Here is a 21,994-nt window from a genome sequence, read left to right as displayed (position 1 = left end):
TAGTCCATTGAAAAAAGATCACTATTGCTTAATCAGTACGCTTTCAAAATTCAGACTTATGTTCACATATATTCATTATAATTTACCAAAATTCAAAAGCAAAATATTTATCAAACTGAAAAAGCTAATATTAAAAGACAAATCTGGGCAAAACTTTGGTTCTTGACAAGAAATTCATTTGCTGATAGAAAACCTTTCCTGCAAAACACTCCCGTACTGTGTGCTCTGCAGCCATTGAGCTAGAAGTGCTTTCTGTTTTAGAGAAGCCTCCAAAAATATCTTCAGTTTTTAAATACCACGGTGTTTATCTCTTTGTGGTCACCAACAAACAGTTGTTACCGCGATTTTGTGGTGGCCAAACTTAGAAGCCCCCACTGATGAGGACAGAGCAAACTGCGGGCTGAGAGCAGCCTCACCATGTAGGGCACTGCCACTGATTTCCCAACAGCAAGCGGCTTGTGGATATTTTGGCACCGTTTCCTGTTCACAGTGAGTGTTCAAGACCTTTTTATTTGTTATTATTATTTTTTTAAAAATCTGAGTCTTTATTTTGCCTTTTCCACCATGGCTATTGGGAAAGGCTGATGGGTACCAGCACTGGATGAAAGAGTATCATTTCTCCTTCAATTTCATCCCTTCGAGATGATTTTGTTTTTTAAGTTTTTAAAGAATATTTTAAGGAAAACCAAATTTTTGGATACAAATGAAAAAGGTCCCTGTGTCAGTGCATGGCCAAGGACTCGCCGCTGTGGGCTAGCAGGAAGGCAAACCTGCTATTTGCAGATCGTTGCTCACATCATTCCCGAATATGGCACGGAGTCAACCATCGTGGTTTCTGTTTCCCTGCAGACATAAACAATGACACTTACAATTTCCTGCTTGTAAGGCTCTCACACAAACATCTGTCTATAAGGGAAATGGATAATTACTTATTAAACCTTGCACTGTGCTTAGCCTGGGTTAAATATTGACTACCAAAGCTCAAGGGGAATCTGTGTCACCGAACGTGAACCTGGGCATCCTATTTTTGAGGAGCTGTTCAAATAAAAAGGGTAGGTGAAACCGGGTGCTGTGTGACAGCAGGGGGACAAAGAATGGGACAAAAAAAAGGGAACAGCTTGTTTTGTAAAGGCTCTGTAGTAAATGACTTTCTTTGAAGCCTTGGGTTTTGGAGCATGATTGCAACTGGTGGCTTGAAGGGGAGTTTTGTTACAAATATGTGAATTAAACTGAGCTTTGCAGAGTGTCTGGTTTGTTTTGCTAAAAGTCTTGGAGATGGTAGGCGATTTGGCTGGGAAACGCACTGGGCTCGTGAAGCAGGATTTGCATGGTTGGAAGCAGTTGGAAGGGAGGAGTGCAATAGCATTTATGTTGAATTTGGGGTAGATTAACCCCAGAAGCTAATTCAGGGCTGCCTGACTGGATTGTTTCCCAGAGAGTATGGGAAGCAAACAAACGCCTTGTGCTGGCAGCAGTTTGTGGTGGAGGCTCTGGGGGTCTGGGTTGGGTTTGGGGAGAGCAGGCTGGGGCTATTGGGCAGGATTTTCACTTGGGTTCTGGATCCTGCTGCCTCACTCAGGCCAGAGGACATCTGCCTTTCTTCCAGCATCAGGGGGTTGTCCTGCCTGGAAACAGGAGGCTAAAAAAAGCCTTTTCATTTCAGAAACTTGAAAACATGTTTTAATGATTTATTTTTTTTAATTGTTATTTTTTTTTTTTTCAGAAAAGGCAAATTAGGAATGTCATTATTCAGATGGGCTTGCCTTCTTGAGTGGGGATGAAAGAGGTAAATTGGGGGGGGTATGAGCACCGACACACCTTGTCATACTTCTACAGAAAGTTTTCTGGTTATTCTACAATGAATACCTGGAGTGCACCGCCAATACAATTTTAGCCTCCGAGTAAAAATATTAGTCCTTTCTTTTGGCCCAGGCTAAGCCCACTGGCAGCAGCTAAGAAACTATAAATAATATCTTTTCTTCCACGCTAGAAGAGAAAACTTCTAACATGTGAAGTCTGTTTCTTCAAAAGTAATTTGAAGTAATCCTAACTCTCCTCTGCGTTTGCTACCTCAAAACCTAAGGGATAAGGTTACTATTTTTTGCTGCTGAAAAAATATTCAGCAACACTTGAAATTGAATGTCACCCATGCACATTTAATTTAATAAGATGGTAATTTCATGTTAAATAAATACCAACTGATTATTGAAAACATATGCTCAAAGGATTTAAAACCCATGTAAGAGATACGTATCTCATCTACTGTTGTTGAACTATAATAAATCTATGCAATAATCAAGTGCCAATTGTTTAACATACAATAACTATTTTATTAAATCTCAGTGAAATGTGTATGCAGGGCACTTAATTAAATGGAACATGTTCCCAAATATTCTATTTTTTCTTATTTTTGGACCATCTAGAGTAGGAAATTTACTGGCAGCCTTCACCCGAGGGGCTAGTTATTACTGATGTAAAAATATGGCAAGCAGTTCTTGTGCTATCAATAAATATCCATTTCTCCAGGAAAGCAGCTCCTGCCACAGAGGTAGGGAAGAAAGCAAATATGCCACTTTACTTGCCGTAAAACAGATCTGCAAAGCTGTTTTCTCCATCATGTTGTTGGGCTCAGCCGTGCAGCCCAAGCTTAGACCTTGCTCTTGGGAGTAGTCCTCTATTCCCAAAGCTGAGCCTGACCATTCATCGGGCTGGTCAGCAAATACTTGTGGTGTTTTTGTGTTCCTCTCTAAGAGCCTTTGTTCTGCAGAGATGCTGTTGTTTTTTTCTTTAATCTCCTGATGGTTTTTGATAAGCATTGTTTTTGTCTGTGGGCGCCTATGTTTTCAAGCCAAGAGGGACCCATTAGCTCATCTAATCTGATCTCTTTATGTCACATACCAAAGCATGTGGCCCAGTTACCCTACGCTGACCCCCTTTCCTTGGCTACCGCAAGCCTTTTGGAAACGCAGACGGTTTTGTTTTGAAAATATGAAAAGGTGTTGGGATTCACCGTTCCTTTGAACTGCTTATTGCAATAGTTATTGGTATACATGGGCAAAGCATTCATCCTTTTATCTCTGTCAAAAAACATTTTTATCAGTTCTACTCTCTGGTTACTGGCTTCCCAGTGTGTGCAGAAAGCCAACACATGCCTTTGAGGAACACCTACTCATGTTAATTAAAACTCTTGCCATCGTTGCTTGTAAACTTTTCCCCTGGGACTTGCTTTTTGGTAGCTGCTTGTCCAGCCCTCAGGGCGTAGTGAGGCCTCAACCCAGCATTACAACTTGGATGGCAATGTGAATAATGGTAATAATGACATGCAAAGAGGGTAAGAGTGTACAATCCTCATGTTGGTCTTGCAGAGATGGTAGAATTACTGTCGAATGGGTTAAACTCCTACTCTGAGCAGAGTTGTCCAGCCCAACTTTCTGGCAGTGGATTCCCCAAATTAACCAACTCAGGAAGCAAGTTTAAAACTTGGCTCTTAGATGGTCCTTTCCGACCATCCATGTTAATTCTGAAGCGTGGGAGAGGTGACAGAAATCGACTTTGGTGCGAGCCACCCTTGCACTAAGGGCTTTGGGGGATCGGGTTTGACAGTGATGAGTGCAGCGGAGGCCAAATGTTGCATCAAGCGCTGATGTAAGAGATCGGGCTCGCACCGAATGAGTGCTTTGCTTAGCAGCCGTGGTCCAACTCCTTCATCTCACTGTCATAATGAAAGATTTCTGTGTTTTGCTCTATCCTCTGTGTAGGACACGCATTGTCTGTGATACCATGGTCCCTGATGTCAATTCCTTGCGTGCATTGATGGGTTGTTTGGGTGCTTCATGGTAAATGACTTTGCTAATTTGCTAACACAGCACTTCAAAAGAAATCTTATCTACATGGAAAGTGAATGTGTTTGGTATTAAATAATAAAATATACATAACCCATGGGGCTCTTAAAACTTATTTGACTTCTTTATAAACTTTACAATACAGTATGTGGATATTATAAATTACTTTCCATTCCAAGAAACTGTCCGGGCTGGTTGACCTTCCTTGGAATTTCCTCTTTGTAATTATGTTTAATGTGTTAATAAAGTTCACTTTGAACTGTATCATGGCAAATGGTCTCATAGGACATGGGTCAGTGCTGGTGTGTTCACCATATGTGACGCTTGAAGTTAGTGTGCAGTTTAGTTTAAGGAGTAACAAGGCTAAGTCCAAACAATCGTAGAAGCAGTATCTCCTCCCCAGGTTAGCAGTAAAAGGGGTTCATGGAAAGTTAGGAATGTGGAGTGGGAAATCATTTAGCTTTCACTGCTAGGTGTTACTAAATTATAGCGTGAGGTTCGAGTCACTATCAAAACACCATATATCTAGAGGCTTTTCACACAGAGCTATAAATCATGTTTACTACATGTATGAGTCGAACGAGTGCATGAACTTTGCGATGCAGTCCAGGAAAATATAATTACACGTGTGTGTGTTTTTGACTGTGAGAAATGTGGACAGGAAGCTCCGGTCTATTCCACCGTTGTGTTTTAAATACACTTCTAGAAATTGTTTTTGCTGCTTCCTGGAAATAGCTACGTACTAAAGCAGAGAGGCTCTTTTGGGTTTTACGTAGCCCCTTTTGCTAAGGAGTGGGAACCACCAGCCCCTCCAAGGCACTGGGGGGAGGAAGAGCAGGAATGCTTGGACAGCAGCGTCAGCAGCAGAGCAGCAAGTGGGGCTTTTCCATGGTATAGGATAGTGGATAGCAGAATTGCAGGATATAAATTGAAAATTGCCCAGCTGTTCAGTAAGACAGGTGTAGGATCTGTCTTTTATATAATGGAACAGAATGGAGATTCCAGTTGCTTGTATTCGTAAATGAGGCAAATAAATCTGCACACTTGTCTGCATGTATATGAGCAGAAATATTTAAAACAAATGAGGTGATCACAGCATTTCCTTGTTAATGTTTGACTGAACTTATATGATCCTGAACAGAAAACTTGGCATCTGGCTGGGATTGTTGGTTTCTTTCTGGGTGTAGTTATATGCATTTGCAGATGGGGAAACTAAAAGCAGGAAAACAACTTGGTGGAAAATGTAGGATCTGGATTGTTTAAATTATATTTTAAGCCTGATTGCACCCTGGCCCTTGGAACTCCAGGCATGATCCCTTCTAGTAACTAAAATGATTTGAATGGTATGGGGCAAAGTTATATTTAGGTTGTATTTGGAGAAAGAATAACAACCAGGCGCGGGGGGAGGCAGCTGCATTCCCGTCACTTCTTCCCAAGTCACATCCACGGATGTCAAACCCCACCCTTCCCCCTCAGCCAAAATATTAAGAAATGATTCTGTCGAACTGCTGGGCTGAGGACAAGGGGGACTGAAGGAAACCAGCCCCTGCTGGGTTCGTGTCGAGGTAGGGCTTAATTTATTGCACTAGCTCCTTCTGTTCTCGCAGGCTCTGAAGTCAGCTCACCCTCTCCAGTGGGGCTTGGCTTAAAGGGTGTTTCTCAGCGGCGCCCTGGAGCCATAGAGAGCTGCCTCTGCATAATGGAAAATTGCAAGGAACAAGAAACGGGGGTTGTTTTCTCTCCCTGCCGACTATAAAAATGTGCAAAAATCTGAACCAGCAATTTTAGTGAAATACCTACCTGGGGGCTTTGTTGTGGCCTCTTCTCCCATATCCCATGGCAAAATGCTGCCTGAAGTTCCCTCTGTCTCCAGGAGCATCAGAGGTTGCAGATTCTCAGTGCTTACACAAGCAGATTTTTTCAAAAAGCACTGCCCAGTGGCTAAGAAATGAGGGGGGTATGGAGTAGGAACTCCTTGCCCAGGGTTTCCAACCAGGACCCACGAGCACTGATCTCTCCTGCTCTGTCTTGAGAGGACCCAGTTCTGTGCCTTTGCCTGTGGGTCCTGGGACATGGCAATTGGATCCCCCAAATGGCTAGGATAAGGATAGAGGGACTGAACTGGAAAAATTTTATATATTGGCATTAAAAAAATCTGTGTTGGCAGATGTCTGCATTACAGATTTTAATAATATGGTTTAACAACATGATTTCAGGTTTTGAAACAGTCCCTTACAGTGTTGCTATCCAGCTCTTGTTGTGCCCTATGTAGCTATAGGGGGATCAATCCCAAACATACACTGGATCACTTCTGCTTGTGTACAACCCAAAAGCTGGGGTCTAGGATGGCTGAAACTGACCCTGGCTGCTTGAGGAGCAATTGCATCCTCTTTGTAAGTCAGCATTAGGGTGTGGGGCAGAAGGCAACAGCAGCCAAAGGATGGGGAGTCAACAGTGCTCAGGGTTCAGCCAGTTTTTACCTCGCCAGCAGCTGTAGGTGAAGCAGCAGGTGCTTTCCTGGGACTTTGCCTTTCTGAGCAGCTGTAGAAATGCATCCAGCCTGGGGGGCCCCGGGCTGCACGCTGGGCTCCGCTGCCATGCCACCGCGCTCAGCTGTGAGCACACGTGTGTCCCAGCCCCGCGCGAGGCAGCCGCCGAGGGACGTCCCCAAATCAATGCCATGGGAGAGCTGGCAGCTATTGGCAACCCCCCGGCATGCCATGGGGCAGCTCTGCCAGGTGGGGAGCTGCCTTCAGGGCCCGTGGTGTGGTACTCAGCATCTTTCTACCACATCTTTTTACCCACTTCATTTAGCAGAAGGTGGAGCTGCCATAGAGCAGCCCAGAAATTAGATTCAAGGAGGATCTGGGCAGTGTAATGAACAGACTCGGAGGGGGCGTACTTTTCTGTCTGCATGCTGAGGGATTTCCACGGTACGTCATGCAGCACAGGGGATGTTGCAAAGGAGCCTTTCTGTAAAACACGCTTCCCCTTCCCCTTCCCTGCTGCCTTCCCTCGAAATACTGCCAGCGCGGAGTGGTGAGGTGTGCCAGAGTGTGTCTTGACTTGAAAAGCATTCATCTGTCCCTGGTGCAGTCCCAAGGCAGGACTGCACAGATATGTAGTGAAATAGGACCCAGGAGATGCCTGTACATTAGAAAGAGAGACAGAGAGCCGTGACGGTATCAACATTTGATTCTGCTGTAACCACCTACGGGAGGTCCGGCTATCATGGGCTTGCCAGGGCCCCTGAAGCCGCTGGCACGTGCGAAGGCACTGATTACAGAGAGAGGGTAGTGCTGACATGGAAAGTTATTGATACAGAGGTAATGGGTAATAAAATAGGAATATTTACAGCACAGATGAACAGAAGTGAGGTTTTAGCATCTACGTCCTGGGGCTGTACTGTACTGGGAAGTGCAGAAAATTCAGAAGAATTACCAGCAGGAAAAAATGTTGGGAGAATTTTTTACTCTTCATCGTGAGCAAGGCACCAGAGGGGCTAACGAAGGGGGAAGGGGCTGCAGAGGACCCCACAGGCGTTTTTCTTTTGAGGCAGAAAGGCTCTGAGAAACGCACCCTTTCCTAAATGTCATGGAGGTCTGCGAGTAGATCCTGTGACAGAGAGCGATCCAGCAATTCCTCAGAATGAAAGGTCAATCAAAGGAAAATGGCATTTAGGAGGACCAAGCTTATCACTGACCCAACCATGTGACAGATCCAGAGGCGACTCCGGTGCCATCGGGAGAGCCGCTTGTGCAGCCCGCCCCAACGGGGCTCATGACGTGACTGGGAAACTATCCGATTCCTCCAGGTCTCAAAATTCATCAGGAGTCAACCTGAATGTCGGAAGGAAAAAGGTTTTGAAGGAGCTGCGGCAGGTTCCCAGGCTGGGAGGAGGGCGCTCTCTCCCCGCTGTCCCTGCTTGCCCTGCACCAACCATTTTTCCTCAGCACTAATTATAGGTCTGCTTTTGCAATTTGAATGTGCACAGGGCAGTATCCTGGCTTGCAAGTAGATTGTAAGGAAGCTGCTCTTAAAGCGTGACTTGGTTTGGTAGGGCTCTAAGTCAGAAAGGACCTTTCCAGGGGCCAACCCAGAATTTCAGCAAAGCTTGGACTTGTTTGGACACTTACGCTTCTTTACACTGAGTAAGATGCTGCACCAGGTGAGGAAACGTAGCAGAATTTGGGCTGAATCCTCATCCAGCATCAGCAAACTCCACTTCATCAAAGCCAGCAGACACAATCCCTCCTGATGAGCAGATCTCCTCTTTAAAAGATTCGGCAGCAGGGCTTGTGTCAGATCAGCATTCAGAGGATTTCGGGATTATCTCCTCCATCCACAGAGCTGCTTGGAGATCTCCCACACTACACTGGTATCAACAGCGTGATTTCCCATGCTTAGAAAGCCCTGGCTGGGCAGGATTTCTCTTGGTGTTGTGCCAGTTCCCTTGGAGTATGGGAGGGCACCACCACCTCCAGGACTGTGTCCCATGGGTGCCTGCAGAAGGTGTGCTGGAATGGGTGTGATCTTTCCTTGGGACTGACTTTTTCAGAATAATTGCTCTCAAGATCCCCGTGTTGGGACTTCAGCAGTTCACCAGAACGCCTGTGTGTCTAAACTAAGCCCCATTGCCTTAACCAGGCTCTTAGTTAAACTAATGAATGGGTTTCAAGCTAGTTCCTGACTCTTTTCTCAGCTTGAGCAGCACTTCTGCTCACCAGCAAAGCTGCGAAATCCATGGGTGCTCTTCAACATGAGCAACTGCAGCAGCAGCTCTGCAGTCATCCGTGAGCTGGACCGTACGTGCTGCCTTAGTCATGCTGGAGAAAATTCAGGCAGACACTGAAATAATAGGAATTAGTCATAAGCGCAAATATGAGCTTTGTAGATTATTCCATGTGGGTCCTGTCCTGCAAAACGCTAGAAATAGAAATAAAACACGAAGGAGCAGTTTCAAATCCCACAAACATCTTGTGGGTTTGGGTGCAACTTAGCATCAGCAATCCTTAGCAAAACATTCTGTCCTTATGCAAGAGCAGGGCGCTCGTTATCACACCCATTAATACGGGATTCTGGGAAAAGCACTGCTATTGCAGTTGGAGCGGGGAACTTGTGCAACGGACTGATTAAGGAAAATGCAGATGCAGGAAGAAGAGACTCTGCTTCAACTTTTTGGAGCCTTGGGAGGAAATTTTCAGGTTGAATTCAGCTACGGGACCATTCCTGCTGTTTTTATCACTTTTTTTTTGGTGTGTTGGCCTGTCCGAGTGTGTCCTGTTACCGCATGGCAAACAGCGTGTTCGCTCTGTGGCATTCCAGGGACGCTCTGTTTTGCATGAAATGATCACCTTTTGCAAAGAACAAACATTCGGCCGTCAGGCCAAGTCAGCAGGGCTGCCAAGGCAATTTATCAAAATATCCTCTTTTGGACTATAAGCAGTGTTAGTGGCTATGCTGTACCTTTTGGTGAAGCATTACCCAATGAACACTTTATGTCCGACAACTGCGGGCTTATGGGTCTCAGATAGAGCCCATCTGCTGACTATTAAAGGGAATTACTGTACATACAACATGAAAGGATTATAACTTTTTTGTTTTTTGAGGTGGGGGAGGCAGTGTTTTGTTTTAAGTACCAGCACTGTTACTAATTTTGCCTTTAGGATTGGTGTTAAGTTTAAAATAACTACAGTTGCTTTACCCAACGCAGTTGAACAGTTTGTATACAGGATTCCTTCTTACTGTAGGAAAACGCGGGTGTTTTGGGAAAGGAAGAGAGGATCAGAACTGGGCTGGTGGGTGAGAGTTGTGGATTAGCATGAGCTGCTGCCGATGGGAAAGCTGTAGCTCCAGGTCTCACACAAACGAGTATCTCTGTTGATGTATCCCTCCGTAATCACCTGCATTTTTGGCTTTGTAAGAGATTTTTGGTAAGCACCAAAATCTCCTACAACCTGTATCCCTGTTTCTACAACCTACAACAGTCCCTACCACCTGTTATCCCTGTATCTCTGTGCAGCAGTCAATGTGCAGTGGCTTGATTGATGACTGGTCTTTAAATCAATGCTATATCATTAGCAAAAACAGTAACGACTCTACCTCTCTCTGTTCTTTCTTAGGCCCCCCAAGGATTGCCGATAAAGTGATCCACCGCCAGTCCGTGAGGCTAGGGAGGACCATCAAGCTCCTGTGCCCGGTGGAGGGCGACCCTCCGCCTCTCACCATGTGGATGAAGGACGGGCGCACGATCCACAGCGGCTGGACGAGGTTCCGAATCCTTCAGCAGGGGCTGAAAATCAAGGAGGTGGAGAGCGAGGACGCGGGAACCTACATTTGCAAAGCCACGAACGGCTTCGGCAGCACCAATGTGAACTACACCCTCATCGTGATCGGTGAGTAGGGCTGGAGAAACGCCCGGCCTCACCTGCTCTGGAGGGAGGAGAGGGCTAGCTGATTTCTGCGTAGCCGTCAATGACTGCAGATTTGCTTTGCTAATCATTTACTGACCTCCGCTCTTGGCTGGCCCTTTCCAGTGTTTGAGGACTGCCAGAGCTGGTGGTGTTGCTGCACATCTTCTGCTGCAGCCGGCTGCAGGCAGATAAGATTGCGCGGTGCCAAAGGTTACAAATAAACAGAAATGATGCAATAGCCACTAGGGTCCAGATCACAGTGAATTCCACACAGGAAAGGCTGTGTGATAAGGAGAGGTCACGCTGATCTTTATGTTTGCTGTTGGAACAGGATAGTTCTCAAAACAAATGTTAAGGTACCCATAAAAAAAAGGTACAGCTGGTACAGCTCAGCATGTACTGAGCTTTTGCAAAACATGGTATCTTCAGGAATAGTAATATTTAGGTTGAAACAAGGCTCAGAGCTGGTAGTTGACTCAAGGATGCTCAGTTGCTGAGAAAACCACCTGATGTAGACAAGATTAAAAGTTTTGGATGCCAACTTGGTGACCGTGGGTTCTCCAGTTGTGCTTTTGATTGGCCCCCAAGGGCTTCCTTGGCCTGGTGATGGGATTTTGGGGTGACCTGCTGGGCTGAGCATTCCTAAAGGTCCCCAAAGAAACTTCTCTGGATAATCGGAGATTCCTCTGCCGTGGCTGCCACAGAAATGTGTTCGTTGCTCTTTGTCTGTGTGAGGGGAAAGACTTGGGAATGGGCAGGATGAAATTTGACATGCTGGAGGATGCTGGAGCAAAAGGAAAGGGTACAAAGAGGGGGGAAATCAGGCGTATTGCTCATGCTATTGTCCAGTCAACACACCGGTATCTGGCCGACAAAGTCCTGTTTCTGCTCACACAGTAAAAGTGAGGATGCAGTTCCGGGCTGCATCCAGCTGCCTGCTGGTTGGCACTTGGCCTGTTTTTTTTTTTTTTTTTTTTTTTTCTACTTCTTCTTCTTCCCCTTCACAGTAGGAGGGCTGCTGTGGTCTCAGAGCATGTAGCAAACACTTGGCACTGCTCGATGGAGGATTATCACCCGATAACAGGGTGATTCTTGGAGAATGCACTTTGCTGCGGAGCCAGTATGAGAGAGAGACCAGAACGTAAAAGTCTTATCAGGAAAGAGATGCCTAGGTGAGGGAACCCTCTTGCTTTACAGCTCCTGGAGCATCAGTGATATAATGCTGCCAAAGCCAGCTTACAGCTTACATGCAATTTGTGGTTTGGTCTTCCTCATACACTTCCTTCCTTCCTGTGTTCATCCTTCCTTCTTTGCTCCCCTGTGCAGGAATGGTGAAGTGGAAATAGTCTATGAAAACTGATGTCTCTGCAGACTCCTTTTGGGCATGGCTTCTAGACTGTTTGGTGTGGAGGAGGGAATGCTACAGGAGCTGTTTCAGCCCTGCTTGTGCTTTTGCTGTACACGGAGGTAGCCAGAGTCTTTAATCTCTGTCATCCTGTGTCTTCTCTTAGGCTCAGGGTCCAAAATGGCTCCTGTTACTCCAAGGCAAAGTGGCATCTCAGCATCTGTGAGTCGAAGAAGGCCCTGCCTGTTCTTGGGAGCATGACAGAAACAAATGAGAGGGAAAAGCGGGGAGGCGCAGGGTAAAAGCTGACTAGCATTCAGGAAAGACTGAGGCAAAAACTGCAGTTCAGTTGCTCAGGGAAATTGGATTATCAAATTAAATTGTGTCAAGAACAATAGCGTTCATTATATTTGGCAATGAAAAGCCCTGAGCACAAACACTAGTTATTTGGAGCCTCATCAGGAAGCTATGGAAGGAAATGGCAAGCTCCCACCAGCCTCTGTGGGTGTGAGATTGAGCCCTATGCAAATAAATATCGATCACCAACTGCCAAGAAAAGGCTAACTTTAAAATAAATGTGTGGCAGATGTATGGGCTGAGTTATCGTTCGTCTCCACGCATCCTTATTGTAATGCTGGCTGAAGATATTATTTCTCACCCTTTTTGCACCTTGCTGCCCTGTCTCACAGTGTGGTTGTTGTTGCTTGGAGCATTTTTGATGGATTACTTCTGTCCCTTGTCTCCACTGGTACAGATGTGTTCACGTAACGTTTCAAAACGATTTCTTTTCATTAGAAGATTTTCCCCTGAAAACAAATGTTTCCCTAGTGTCTTGCTTTCCAAGGTCTGCAAGTAAACACAAGGTATGGCCGACTTGTTCTTTCAAAGGATCCAAACATTTAATGCATTGACCAGATGCTCGCGTTCGTCTTGGTGAAAATGCTTTCGGTCGAGAAAGGTCCTTTGTTGGTTTTTGAGAAGGAGGCAGCGTTTTAAAACCAACCGCATGTCGGTTCTGAGGATGAAGATCAAATTGATGGAACTGTTTTTTTTGTGCTCCGGAAAGCACAAACTTCATTAGGCACAGTAGCCTTTTGAACCATATGGCCTCTCATTCTCCCACTCCTTCAAAGGAGAAAAAGCCCTCTTATTCTGCTTTACTGCCGACACCTAACATGTATAAACCACGCAGGTGTCAGACTCCGGCAAGGTGGTTAAGATATTAAATCCAGAGTAGAATCAGATGATTCATTAAACACTGGGACTTGAAAAAATAAAACCTAGTTTGGCATGAAAACATTCTGGGAGTTTAAGCAGTAATATCTGTTATCCATACAGTAGCTTATTGAAAGATTTTGTAGTTAAACGCTATATGCTTTTAACTGAGCTCTGCCACACCACTGGCAAGTGGGGAACTGTCACCCTTGGGTTATATGTAAACTGTGGCAGGATATGGTGAAGGTTTAACCAAGGCCCTACAAAGAGCAGAGACTAAAATTCAGTGGCATTGAACCTCTCTGCCTGCATTCAGTGCTATATAGCTCCTATTAATCTTTAACTCTTATTAGTCTTTATATTCTATTAGAGTACTACAGAAAGACAACAAAAATCTGGGACATTGTAAAAAAAAAACAAACATATATAAGGCAGTGGATCCACCAATATCAATGGGTGTCAGCAGATGTGGCAGAGGTGAGCTCCCCTGTCTACGTCTGGTCTCTGTGAGATGTGATAATTTGGCTTAAGGCTCTTCTCATGTCTCTTTGTGGCTTCTGTGCCAGATCTTGCTGCAGCCAGCCAGCTCAGCTCATGAGCAGAGCAAACTTGGGTCAGCCTCTGCCCATCTGGTAGACATACCTACATGTTGCCTGGGTGGAGGACGTTCAGTCTGCACGTGTGGATGAGACGGATTACTGGGATTTTACAGATGGTAACTAAGACAAAGAGAGATCAAGTGATTAATCCAAGACCACAGAAAATATGAGCTGTGCCTCGGAGTTGAGTCTAAGCTTCTTAAGTCTCACTCTATTCCTTCTCCACAACTCTAGGTAAAGTCTTTTCTTCCTAATTTAGCATCTTCCTGCTGCTCTGTTGGAAGGGAGTCCTCTCTTATTTTGGGGTTTTGATCTTCCTTCTCAGACAAAGGTTTTGCCAACCCAGATGGTACCAATTGGTTTCTGCACTGTTTTTTTCTCCATCCTCTCAGACAGCGGGACCCAGATCCCAAAGATCCAAAGAATCCTGCTCTAATGCATCCCTGCGTGAAATGTAAGCCAGTAAAAGCAGATAACCAATATAAGTCGAAACTACAATTTCCTCTCCTAGCCAGCCTTAATAGTTTTTGTGGCTTACCACAAAATTTGGGATGCCAATTAAACTACAGACAGATTTACAGATGCTGGAAAAGGAACTCCTATTTAATCAGTATTAAATCTGCATTACAGTTATTAAGTACAATAGTTCCTTATTGCAGAGAATTATCTGCAGGCTCATCAAAAGAAATGTGTTGTACTTCCCCCAAAAAGTTGCTTGTACAATGATGCCCATGAAATCTTACCTCCGATTGTCCACTGAAGGGGTTCTTTTTTTTTTTTTTTTTTTTTCTCCCAGCTGAATCAATTCAGAAGAGCTGGTTTCTAATCTCCAGGTGTGAAAAGTAGCTTTATTTTGTTTTTAGATGCTTGGTTGAAACGTGCAGTTTCTTTACTGCACAATGAAACTTCCTTGCCGGTATGCTATAAAGGGAAGCCTAAGGAAGAAGCAGAGTGTTGAATGTCTCCTCATTCTTTGAAAACTGTCCACCTTGTGTACTGAATGGGGCATGTTCTGTCCCAATGCCATGTGTGTGTCACCTGATGGGTCCCCTGCTCTGCCAGCCAAAATACTCACCTGTCTTTCCCCCCATCAGTGCTGTAGCCCAGACATGTGGGTGCTGGAGGCAGATGGAGCCATTGCACACTGCAGCCACCAGGACCTCCCTGGGGAATCTTAGCCCAAGTAGGTGAAATTTATAAATAACCCAAACCAAAGCCACTTAACAAGGAAGTGCTGGACAACCTCCACCACCATCCCTTTCTGCAATAACAGTATCACTTGTTCCAGAAGTCTGGCCATTTTCTGAAGGGAAATTCATTGATGAACAGCTGTAGGAAGGACTATTAGCAAATATTTATGCTGTGGCATAATAACCTCTTTCACTAATACACAAAACAGAAGGTTTTTCACTTACAGAAATGTTCTGGGTGAAATCCTGCAAGGTGTGCCAGCGTTGCAACACACAGGGCTATTGCTACAGGTGCTACCAGTAAATACTTCGTCTTGCATCAACTGCTAAACCAAGTGATGAAAGATCAGACTTTATTTATTTTTGCATCTGCATGCTTGTTTCTTATTACCTTCTGTAGCAAAGAAAATAGGAAGCAGTAGCAAGAGCAGAGTTGGGATTGTCTCTGCTCTGTAGGTTTCCTGCTTCACTTGATGTTTGTAGGCTGCAAAAGACATCTTGCACACCATCCCAAAAGATCAACATATAAGTTCAAGGAACAGCCGCTCCAGTGTTTTTCTTTCTGTCCTGTATCTCTGACTGTCACATTTGCTTTTTCTCTTCTCTGGGTTTATTTGGAGGAAGATTTGGGGAAGAATCCATCACCATCCAGTTCATACTTCCCTTTCTGCTGCCTGGCCCTCTGAGTGGCCAAGCCATCAGTAAAATCCTGATGCATAGAGCAGGAGGCAGAGCAGCTTGTTCTGAACTTCACTCACATGGGTTGTTCAGAAATTGAACTACATCTTGTTTTCAAACAAATCAAATTTATTCTTAAATGTCTGCTGTCTGTCTGCTGCAGTTGATTGCCGTGAGAATCTTCCCTGACATCAGAAGATTTATCTTTAAAGTAGCTTTTTCCTGCTGAGCCAGCTCCTATTTTATGCTTTTTACAACTTGTCCAGAGACAGCTCTCTTGGATAACAGGCATGTGTGAAAATTTTGCATTAAAATAACCTTTTTCTTAACAGTCAGCATAAGTATCCTGAAAAATCTCATGGCAATGTCTGAAGGAATATTTATTCTAATGTGCTTTTTTTTCCTGCTCATAGTAGTAGAAAATACTGAGTGAAAAAAAGTCAAGTACAGTAAAATATGGTTTGCATTACAGTTCTCCAATGAAGTCATCAATCCGTGTCTCAGAACTCATTTATACTGCAAAAGCTGAGAAAACATTTGTAGCCTAGAGTCAGGTGCCACCAGCCATCTTGGAAAAGCATGACAAATTCATTTATGTTTGGATTTTGGCGTCTTAATAAACTCCGGGGACCAGAGAGAAATGTGCTCAGCAAGAAGATGTGAATCAACATTGAGTCAGCAATGTGTGCACCGAGGGACTGCTAATGCTAAGCAAAAACTGAAATGAGTCAACACTTTAAAAAAAAAAAAAAGGTGCAGTATTCGCATTTGAGAACAAGGTGGTTTAAGCTTGTGCTAGGCATGGTATGGGGCTAGCAATCCTGCTTTAGCACATTTACTTCAGCACCAAGTGCGAAAGGCAGCCCATCCAGCATGGGACCGTTAACACAATCACAGGGCATATAATCATGACTAATGATGATTAGTCAGTTGTTATATGGAAATGAAGAATTCCTTGTGACAATAAACAGTAACGAAGTTCTCATGTTTAATTTGTTAAGGCCCCAATCCGGCAGCTGGATCTACGTTGGTGGCCTCCTGTGCATACGCAGCCTGATTAACACCAGATGAGGATCTGGCCATAGTTGCTGATGCTTAGTAATGGTTATGTTGCTAATTAAAGCTCAGATTGCTTTTGGCCTTTGGGAGCTGAGGAGAAAAGGGGAGCCTTAATTTACTACTTGAGGCCTACCAGTCACAGTGACTGCACGAGGCCTTCTGGCCAGCACGCGGTACCGGGGCACGGCAGGCCGCGGTGCAGACGCACGTTGTGGTGCTGAGTGACGGGGTCCCATTGACTAACATAGAGGAGTACGAAATGCTCAGCACGTATGAGTATTTTCATGTTTCAGTGTAAATTCGTAGCTAAAACTTTTCGGTTGGAAGTGAAGCTCCTTTTCCAGTGGAAATGACTCATCGTTGACTAATGGTTGTCTCACCCAAGCAAGGGCTCTTGCTTCCGAGTGTTTATTAGCTGAGGCGTGAAGACACACACCCTGACCGAGCTTAGTGTTGTGCGAGGACAGCACAAGCACACAGGTCTGGATGTTAAAAGACATCTAAAAGCAATTAAGTGTTCCCATCCCCTGAATTTCAGTGGTGCTTCATTTCCTCCTCATTTGGGGAATCCCACTTAGAGTCTAACAAGCTCCCTGTCCCGATCTGCAGCACGTTTAGTCCTGGAAAGTGTCCACTGTCCTGGGAGAGGAAAGGAGGAGAGAGAAATAATTTAATGAAAACATGACTATTTCTGGATTGCTGGGAAAGAAAAAATCGTTAATTTTAGTCATTTTGATGAGTTCTACACTTAGATTGAGGTCACTGCAGCCCGTAATAACTTGTTCTTGAAAAATCTTTCTCCAGAAAGAGGTGATGATGTGAATGCCAATGTTAGCTGTTATCATCCTGAAAATGACTGATCAAAAATGTATCAACAAGAGTTTTAACCGACGGCTTTTGGTGAATGGGTGTGAAAGGCTGGAAAACATCAGAACTGGGCAGTTGTCTTGTTTCTTCCACGTCCAGATCTATAACGTAGCTCAGCACTAATGCAGTATAATGTCCGCAGATTTTACAAGATCTTTGTTGGGTTTTATTAGTTTCATTTGATTTTATAACAAACTTTACAGTACGCTTATCAATACATCATGTTCTGGCTAACAAAAGCCTCACTGTTTCGGGTAGATTTCTTTTTCCCTTCGTGAAACTGTAACATAGAAGTCAAGTTAAGAAGGTGACAACACCTGTTCACAATTTAAAGGAAATGAAAAGATTTTTTTCCACGAATGTAAGCATGAAATTCATACATATATGTATGTATATATAATTTCCCCCCATACTCCATCCTGTGGTAGACTGTGGCAGACCAGAGCTGCAGGCAGTGTAAATGCGAGGCGTGCAGGACATATGGATGCAGTTAGCACACAGTCCTTTGCAGATGCTTTGGAGTGTGTAGCTGCTGCTACACCCGTGCAAGTATCAAGCTGCAGCTCTGCTTGCTGCACAAATATTGTTTGGGAATGAAAGCAATACACAATGCCAGGCGGGCTGACATGAAAAGTATTTTTGATCTGAGCAGTTTATGGCTTCCTTCTGTTAAATGATATTAATAGAATCCCAACGAGGTTGTGGCGTATGCATTGGGCTTTTTTGGTCAGTAAGTCTGAGGCTAAAAACGGCTTTTGCCTCTGATTTTATTAATCAGAGTTGTCTTTGTTATAATCTTCCATAGAGCTAATGGGCAGAATTTCAGTCTGTGTTGCCAGAGCAATGCTGATGTGCACAGCTGCTGATCTGTCCACATCTGCTGGTCCAAAAGCCACAGCAGTCTCAGGTCCGAGCAGGAGATGTGAATGAGTGTAGAGAGCAGGCCTGCAGAAGGTGGTCTAGATTACCAGACAAAGCCTGCTGTGACCGCAGATCTTTAGTTAAGGGTCTTTTAATTAATTAGGGGTGCCCCAAGCAACGAGAGGCAATCAGGCTAATTACAGGCTTGATGGACAGAATGGTCATCAACAGTTCTGAGATACCTGCCATCTCACCTACCATCCTAGATGACCATCGTCCCCCAGCAGGAAGATCTTTCTGTTAAAATTTCTGCAAGTATCTTTACATTTTCTTGCCAGTGTTTCCTTGGCATCTGTGCTCCCTCTTCTTGCCCCGGGCTGGACTTCACATGGCCACACTAGGCACAGCAGACCACTGAAGCTGGTCGAGCTTTTTGGGCACAGTGTCGCCAGGAGGTCCCTCCCGAAGAGCACTGTGCCCCATTTGTTCACGGGGTGTCATACAGCTCTGCTGTCCTCAGTTTGCCCAGTCAATACCATGGATGGTAGTTTGTGGCCAAATTTCAGTCCTTTAGTATCAGTTAACAGAGAAATGTACAAAAAGCATGCTTGTAAATTAAGGCAGAGTGCATAATATTTATTATAGAGGGAACAGCAGAAGTTGGGCAAGTTCATAAGGTGTGACTTGACTGTTGATTTTGGAGACTCCCTCTTTATGTGTAAATGCATGCACGCACACACCATTGATTGCTCACATGCTGCTTCTTGATCTATACATGTAGATACTTTGCCTGTTAAAATGTATGGCTGTAGAGGAGGTGTATTTTTACATTCCTGTAGGATCTGGTTCTCTACCTTTCCTGTGCTGTCTTTGGCATCCACATTAAGAAAAAGATGAAGAAAAAGAAAAGAAAACCTTCTGGCAATTTGTGTATAAACCTATTTTTAAATCCTTTTTTTTTTGTTTGATGAGAGAACATATTCAACGTTGTGCTTGATGAATAATATCATTGTGCTAGAATGCTTTAATTCTTCGTACTTTATAATAACGTGGGTTTCACAGTTAGAAGACCCACGTGTTTACATTATACACTTCTGGCAATAAATTTGGAAAAGAAGAGAAAAAAAAAAACAAACACTAATCCCAGGAGTTCTGAAACCTACACTCCTTCTTGAATGTACCCTGTTAAAGACATTAAGTCCCTTGCAAACATCCATCTATCAGCAGTTGAGAGTTTGTAAAAGGCGTACTTTGTTCTGAACTCCCTGCCCTACTGATTATGCACAGTTCTTTTATTTTGTGAATAGGATGACGACCCCTTAGCCTGGTAATGATGACAGATTTATGTATTTTAACACCCAGACGCCGCTTTATTTGTTAAGGGCTGCCAGACTCCAGCAGTGCAGCAACCGTAGTTTATTTTCATTGTCAGTTTGTGCTGCTTTTTAAGGTGTTCTGCAGCCACTGGAAGCAGCGCTGCTGCTGCTCTCGGAGGTTGAGATGTCAGGATGTTAAGAGCATAAGCCACCAGTCTTGGACTGGTTCCACTCATAAAATGTCAGTTTTACTCTGGTCTCGCTGACAAGGTGGAACCTGCTGCTCTCAGTGAAGCCAAGGAAAAGAGGGGAGAAATAAAGCCCCTCCAAGCAGTGAAAGAAATCAGATACCATAGAATTTATCCCTTCACTTTCTACTCTCATAATGTATTTTGCAGCTCTCAAATTAGTGTTTTAAAGAGACCTTTCTTTTCATGTTCAGTAAAAGTGAGGAACATGAACATTGTTCTTACAAGCTTAGCTGTTAAAGCACCCTGTGGGTCAACACATCTGTCCTCTGCACAATGCATCTGTCTGTGATTTCTCTTGCGTTGCTTTAAATTACTGCAAGTGGCAGAACAATAGGGAGACAAACAGTAAGAACAATGCTGTTATATAATCACGAGCTAAATTATAAACAGCCCTGTACAGAAAATATTTCATGTAAATTAAAAGGAAGCAAATAGTTTTATTTTCCATTGCAATGATCCAGTGCGACAAAGGCAGTTGATGTCTTTCTTTTTTTCTTCTTTCCATTCATGTTGATACACATACACGTGTTCCTGCTTATGTATACAATTTTCTTACAGACACACTACAAAGCTTATAGGGCAAGAAATGCAGAATATGGATCCTCTGATCTCCTTATGCCAACCAAGCCATTAAATCTGAGTTCATCACACAATCCAAATGACTCTTGGACTCCAAAATAGGAGTCCAAATAGGACTTCTATTACCATTTTTGTTTTACTTCCAGTTCATTGTTTCCCTGAAAAACATTGTCAAGTCACTACAGCTGTTGAGTTGTCAGTTTTCTGCTTGACTGGCAACACAGGCCTTTGAAACATTTGGGATTGAATCCTCCATCACAAAATCAGTTTGATTTGGAAAAAAACACCACCACCAGATTCTCAGTTGAATTTTCTTCGGTCCTGTATTAGAGTTTCGCCTCTTAAAGAGAAGCCATATGGGTTGGCATATTGATTTTTTTTTTCAGCTAGAAAAAATTATAATGACCTATCTGCTGAAGTAACCAAGAGTCTCCATCTCACCTGCACTGAACGTGCAGCTGGCAGGACAGAGAAAGGCTGGTGGCAGTCCTCCTCATTTGCTGCCAGGGAATTTGGGAAGAGAGCTGGACCCACTGCAGACACGGGTGGGATTCCCAGACCTGCCTGCTGCTCTCTCCGGAGCAATCCCAGGAATATCGTAGCAGAGGAGAGGGATGGTGCCTCCCCAGCCCCCGGCACAGCCCAGTGTTTGTGCTGTGTTTGCAGTGTCTCCTGACAACTGTGAGCCCACTTCAGCTTCTCCTGGTAGCCCTTATGTGTGCTTTGGCAGGAGAAATGCTCCAACCCAAGAGAAAGTTGGGGAAATTCAACGCAGAGCAGCTTGTTCCAGCCAGGGTCTCCTGTGAGCTGCTTTGGTTTGAGTGTGGTTTCCTTAATCCCTTTCCTTCAAGGAGGTTTGGAAGATGCAGCAGCCTCCACTTGTGGGAAGTGAAGACTATTGAGGGTGAATTGTGAGGAGCTGATCTGTGCCCCTGGCTCGAAACTGCAGTGAGGTGCCGGGCGTGTTGCTCCGGTGCCGATGTGAGCCATGTGCTCCTGAGATGTGAGCCATCTCCCACGCACATTAGTGGATCTTTTGGCATCATCTGCGGGGACTCCACCAGCCCTTTGCCTCTGGGATGGTTTTTGGAGACTACAGGGAGGTGTCTGAGAAGCTGTGATCGTGCCCGTTTTCAAAACGTGGCTCCGCGACCTTCAGAAAACAGAGGTTGTTCTCTGGGCACTCCATCCTCGGGTAATTACAGATAATTTTGTGGTGGGCCCTTGAAACCTTGCCATGGTACACAGACCAAAGGGCAGTGGCTTTTTTGGGGTAGGTCAGTAGAATTGCATCAGAAAGGAATTTGACCACCTGACACCCTCAGTACCCTCAGCACCCGAGTGCATCTCCTATTCCTCTGCCAGGAATGATTTGGATATGTTTTACCCTTGTTCTAGGCAAAACCTGGGTCACGGACGCATTCAGCTATAAATTAAACTCTTAAACCTCAGACACCAAGGTTGCGCTTTCTGTGTGGTTATTGCTATTTGTTTGTTTGACCTGTGTTAGCTCTTCTCAGGAATTTTTGGCTCTTCTTGTGCTCGAGTGCCACATTTTGCAGGAGGACAGGCTGCACACCCGGCTGCTCACCAGTGACATTTCTGCCATCCTTCAGCATCTGCAGCGAGGGAGGGAGTATTGCTGGTCCTGTGAAAGCATCCCCTCTCCTACAAGGCCACTCTGGCATGTCCTGAAAGGCAAACTCATTAAAAGATTCACTCGATCCTTTCCATCTGGTATTTGGAGAAAGCACTCCTCTGTGTTTGGGGCCAAATCTG

At 44.5% G+C, this 21,994-nt stretch overlaps 1 protein-coding gene across 3 annotated transcripts in view; it reads left to right on the top strand.

The window, feature by feature from the left end:
• The window catches only part of FGFRL1 (fibroblast growth factor receptor like 1), a 173,125-nt gene that overhangs the window by 71,050 nt on the left and 80,081 nt on the right, over positions 1-21,994 (top strand). For all 3 annotated transcript variants that reach the window (XM_040555285.1, XM_040555283.1, XM_040555286.1), the window contains one exon: positions 9,965-10,237. In XM_040555285.1, the coding sequence (XP_040411219.1) occupies positions 9,965-10,237 (273 nt within the window). The remainder of the gene's footprint in view (positions 1-9,964; positions 10,238-21,994) is intronic.

Source organism: Cygnus olor, chromosome 4 (assembly GCF_009769625.2).
Source record: "Cygnus olor isolate bCygOlo1 chromosome 4, bCygOlo1.pri.v2, whole genome shotgun sequence".
NCBI classification, from domain to species: Eukaryota; Metazoa; Chordata; class Aves; order Anseriformes; family Anatidae; genus Cygnus; species Cygnus olor.
The sequence above is the reverse complement of the archived record's forward strand: the minus strand, read 5'-3'. Positions and strand labels throughout refer to the sequence as shown.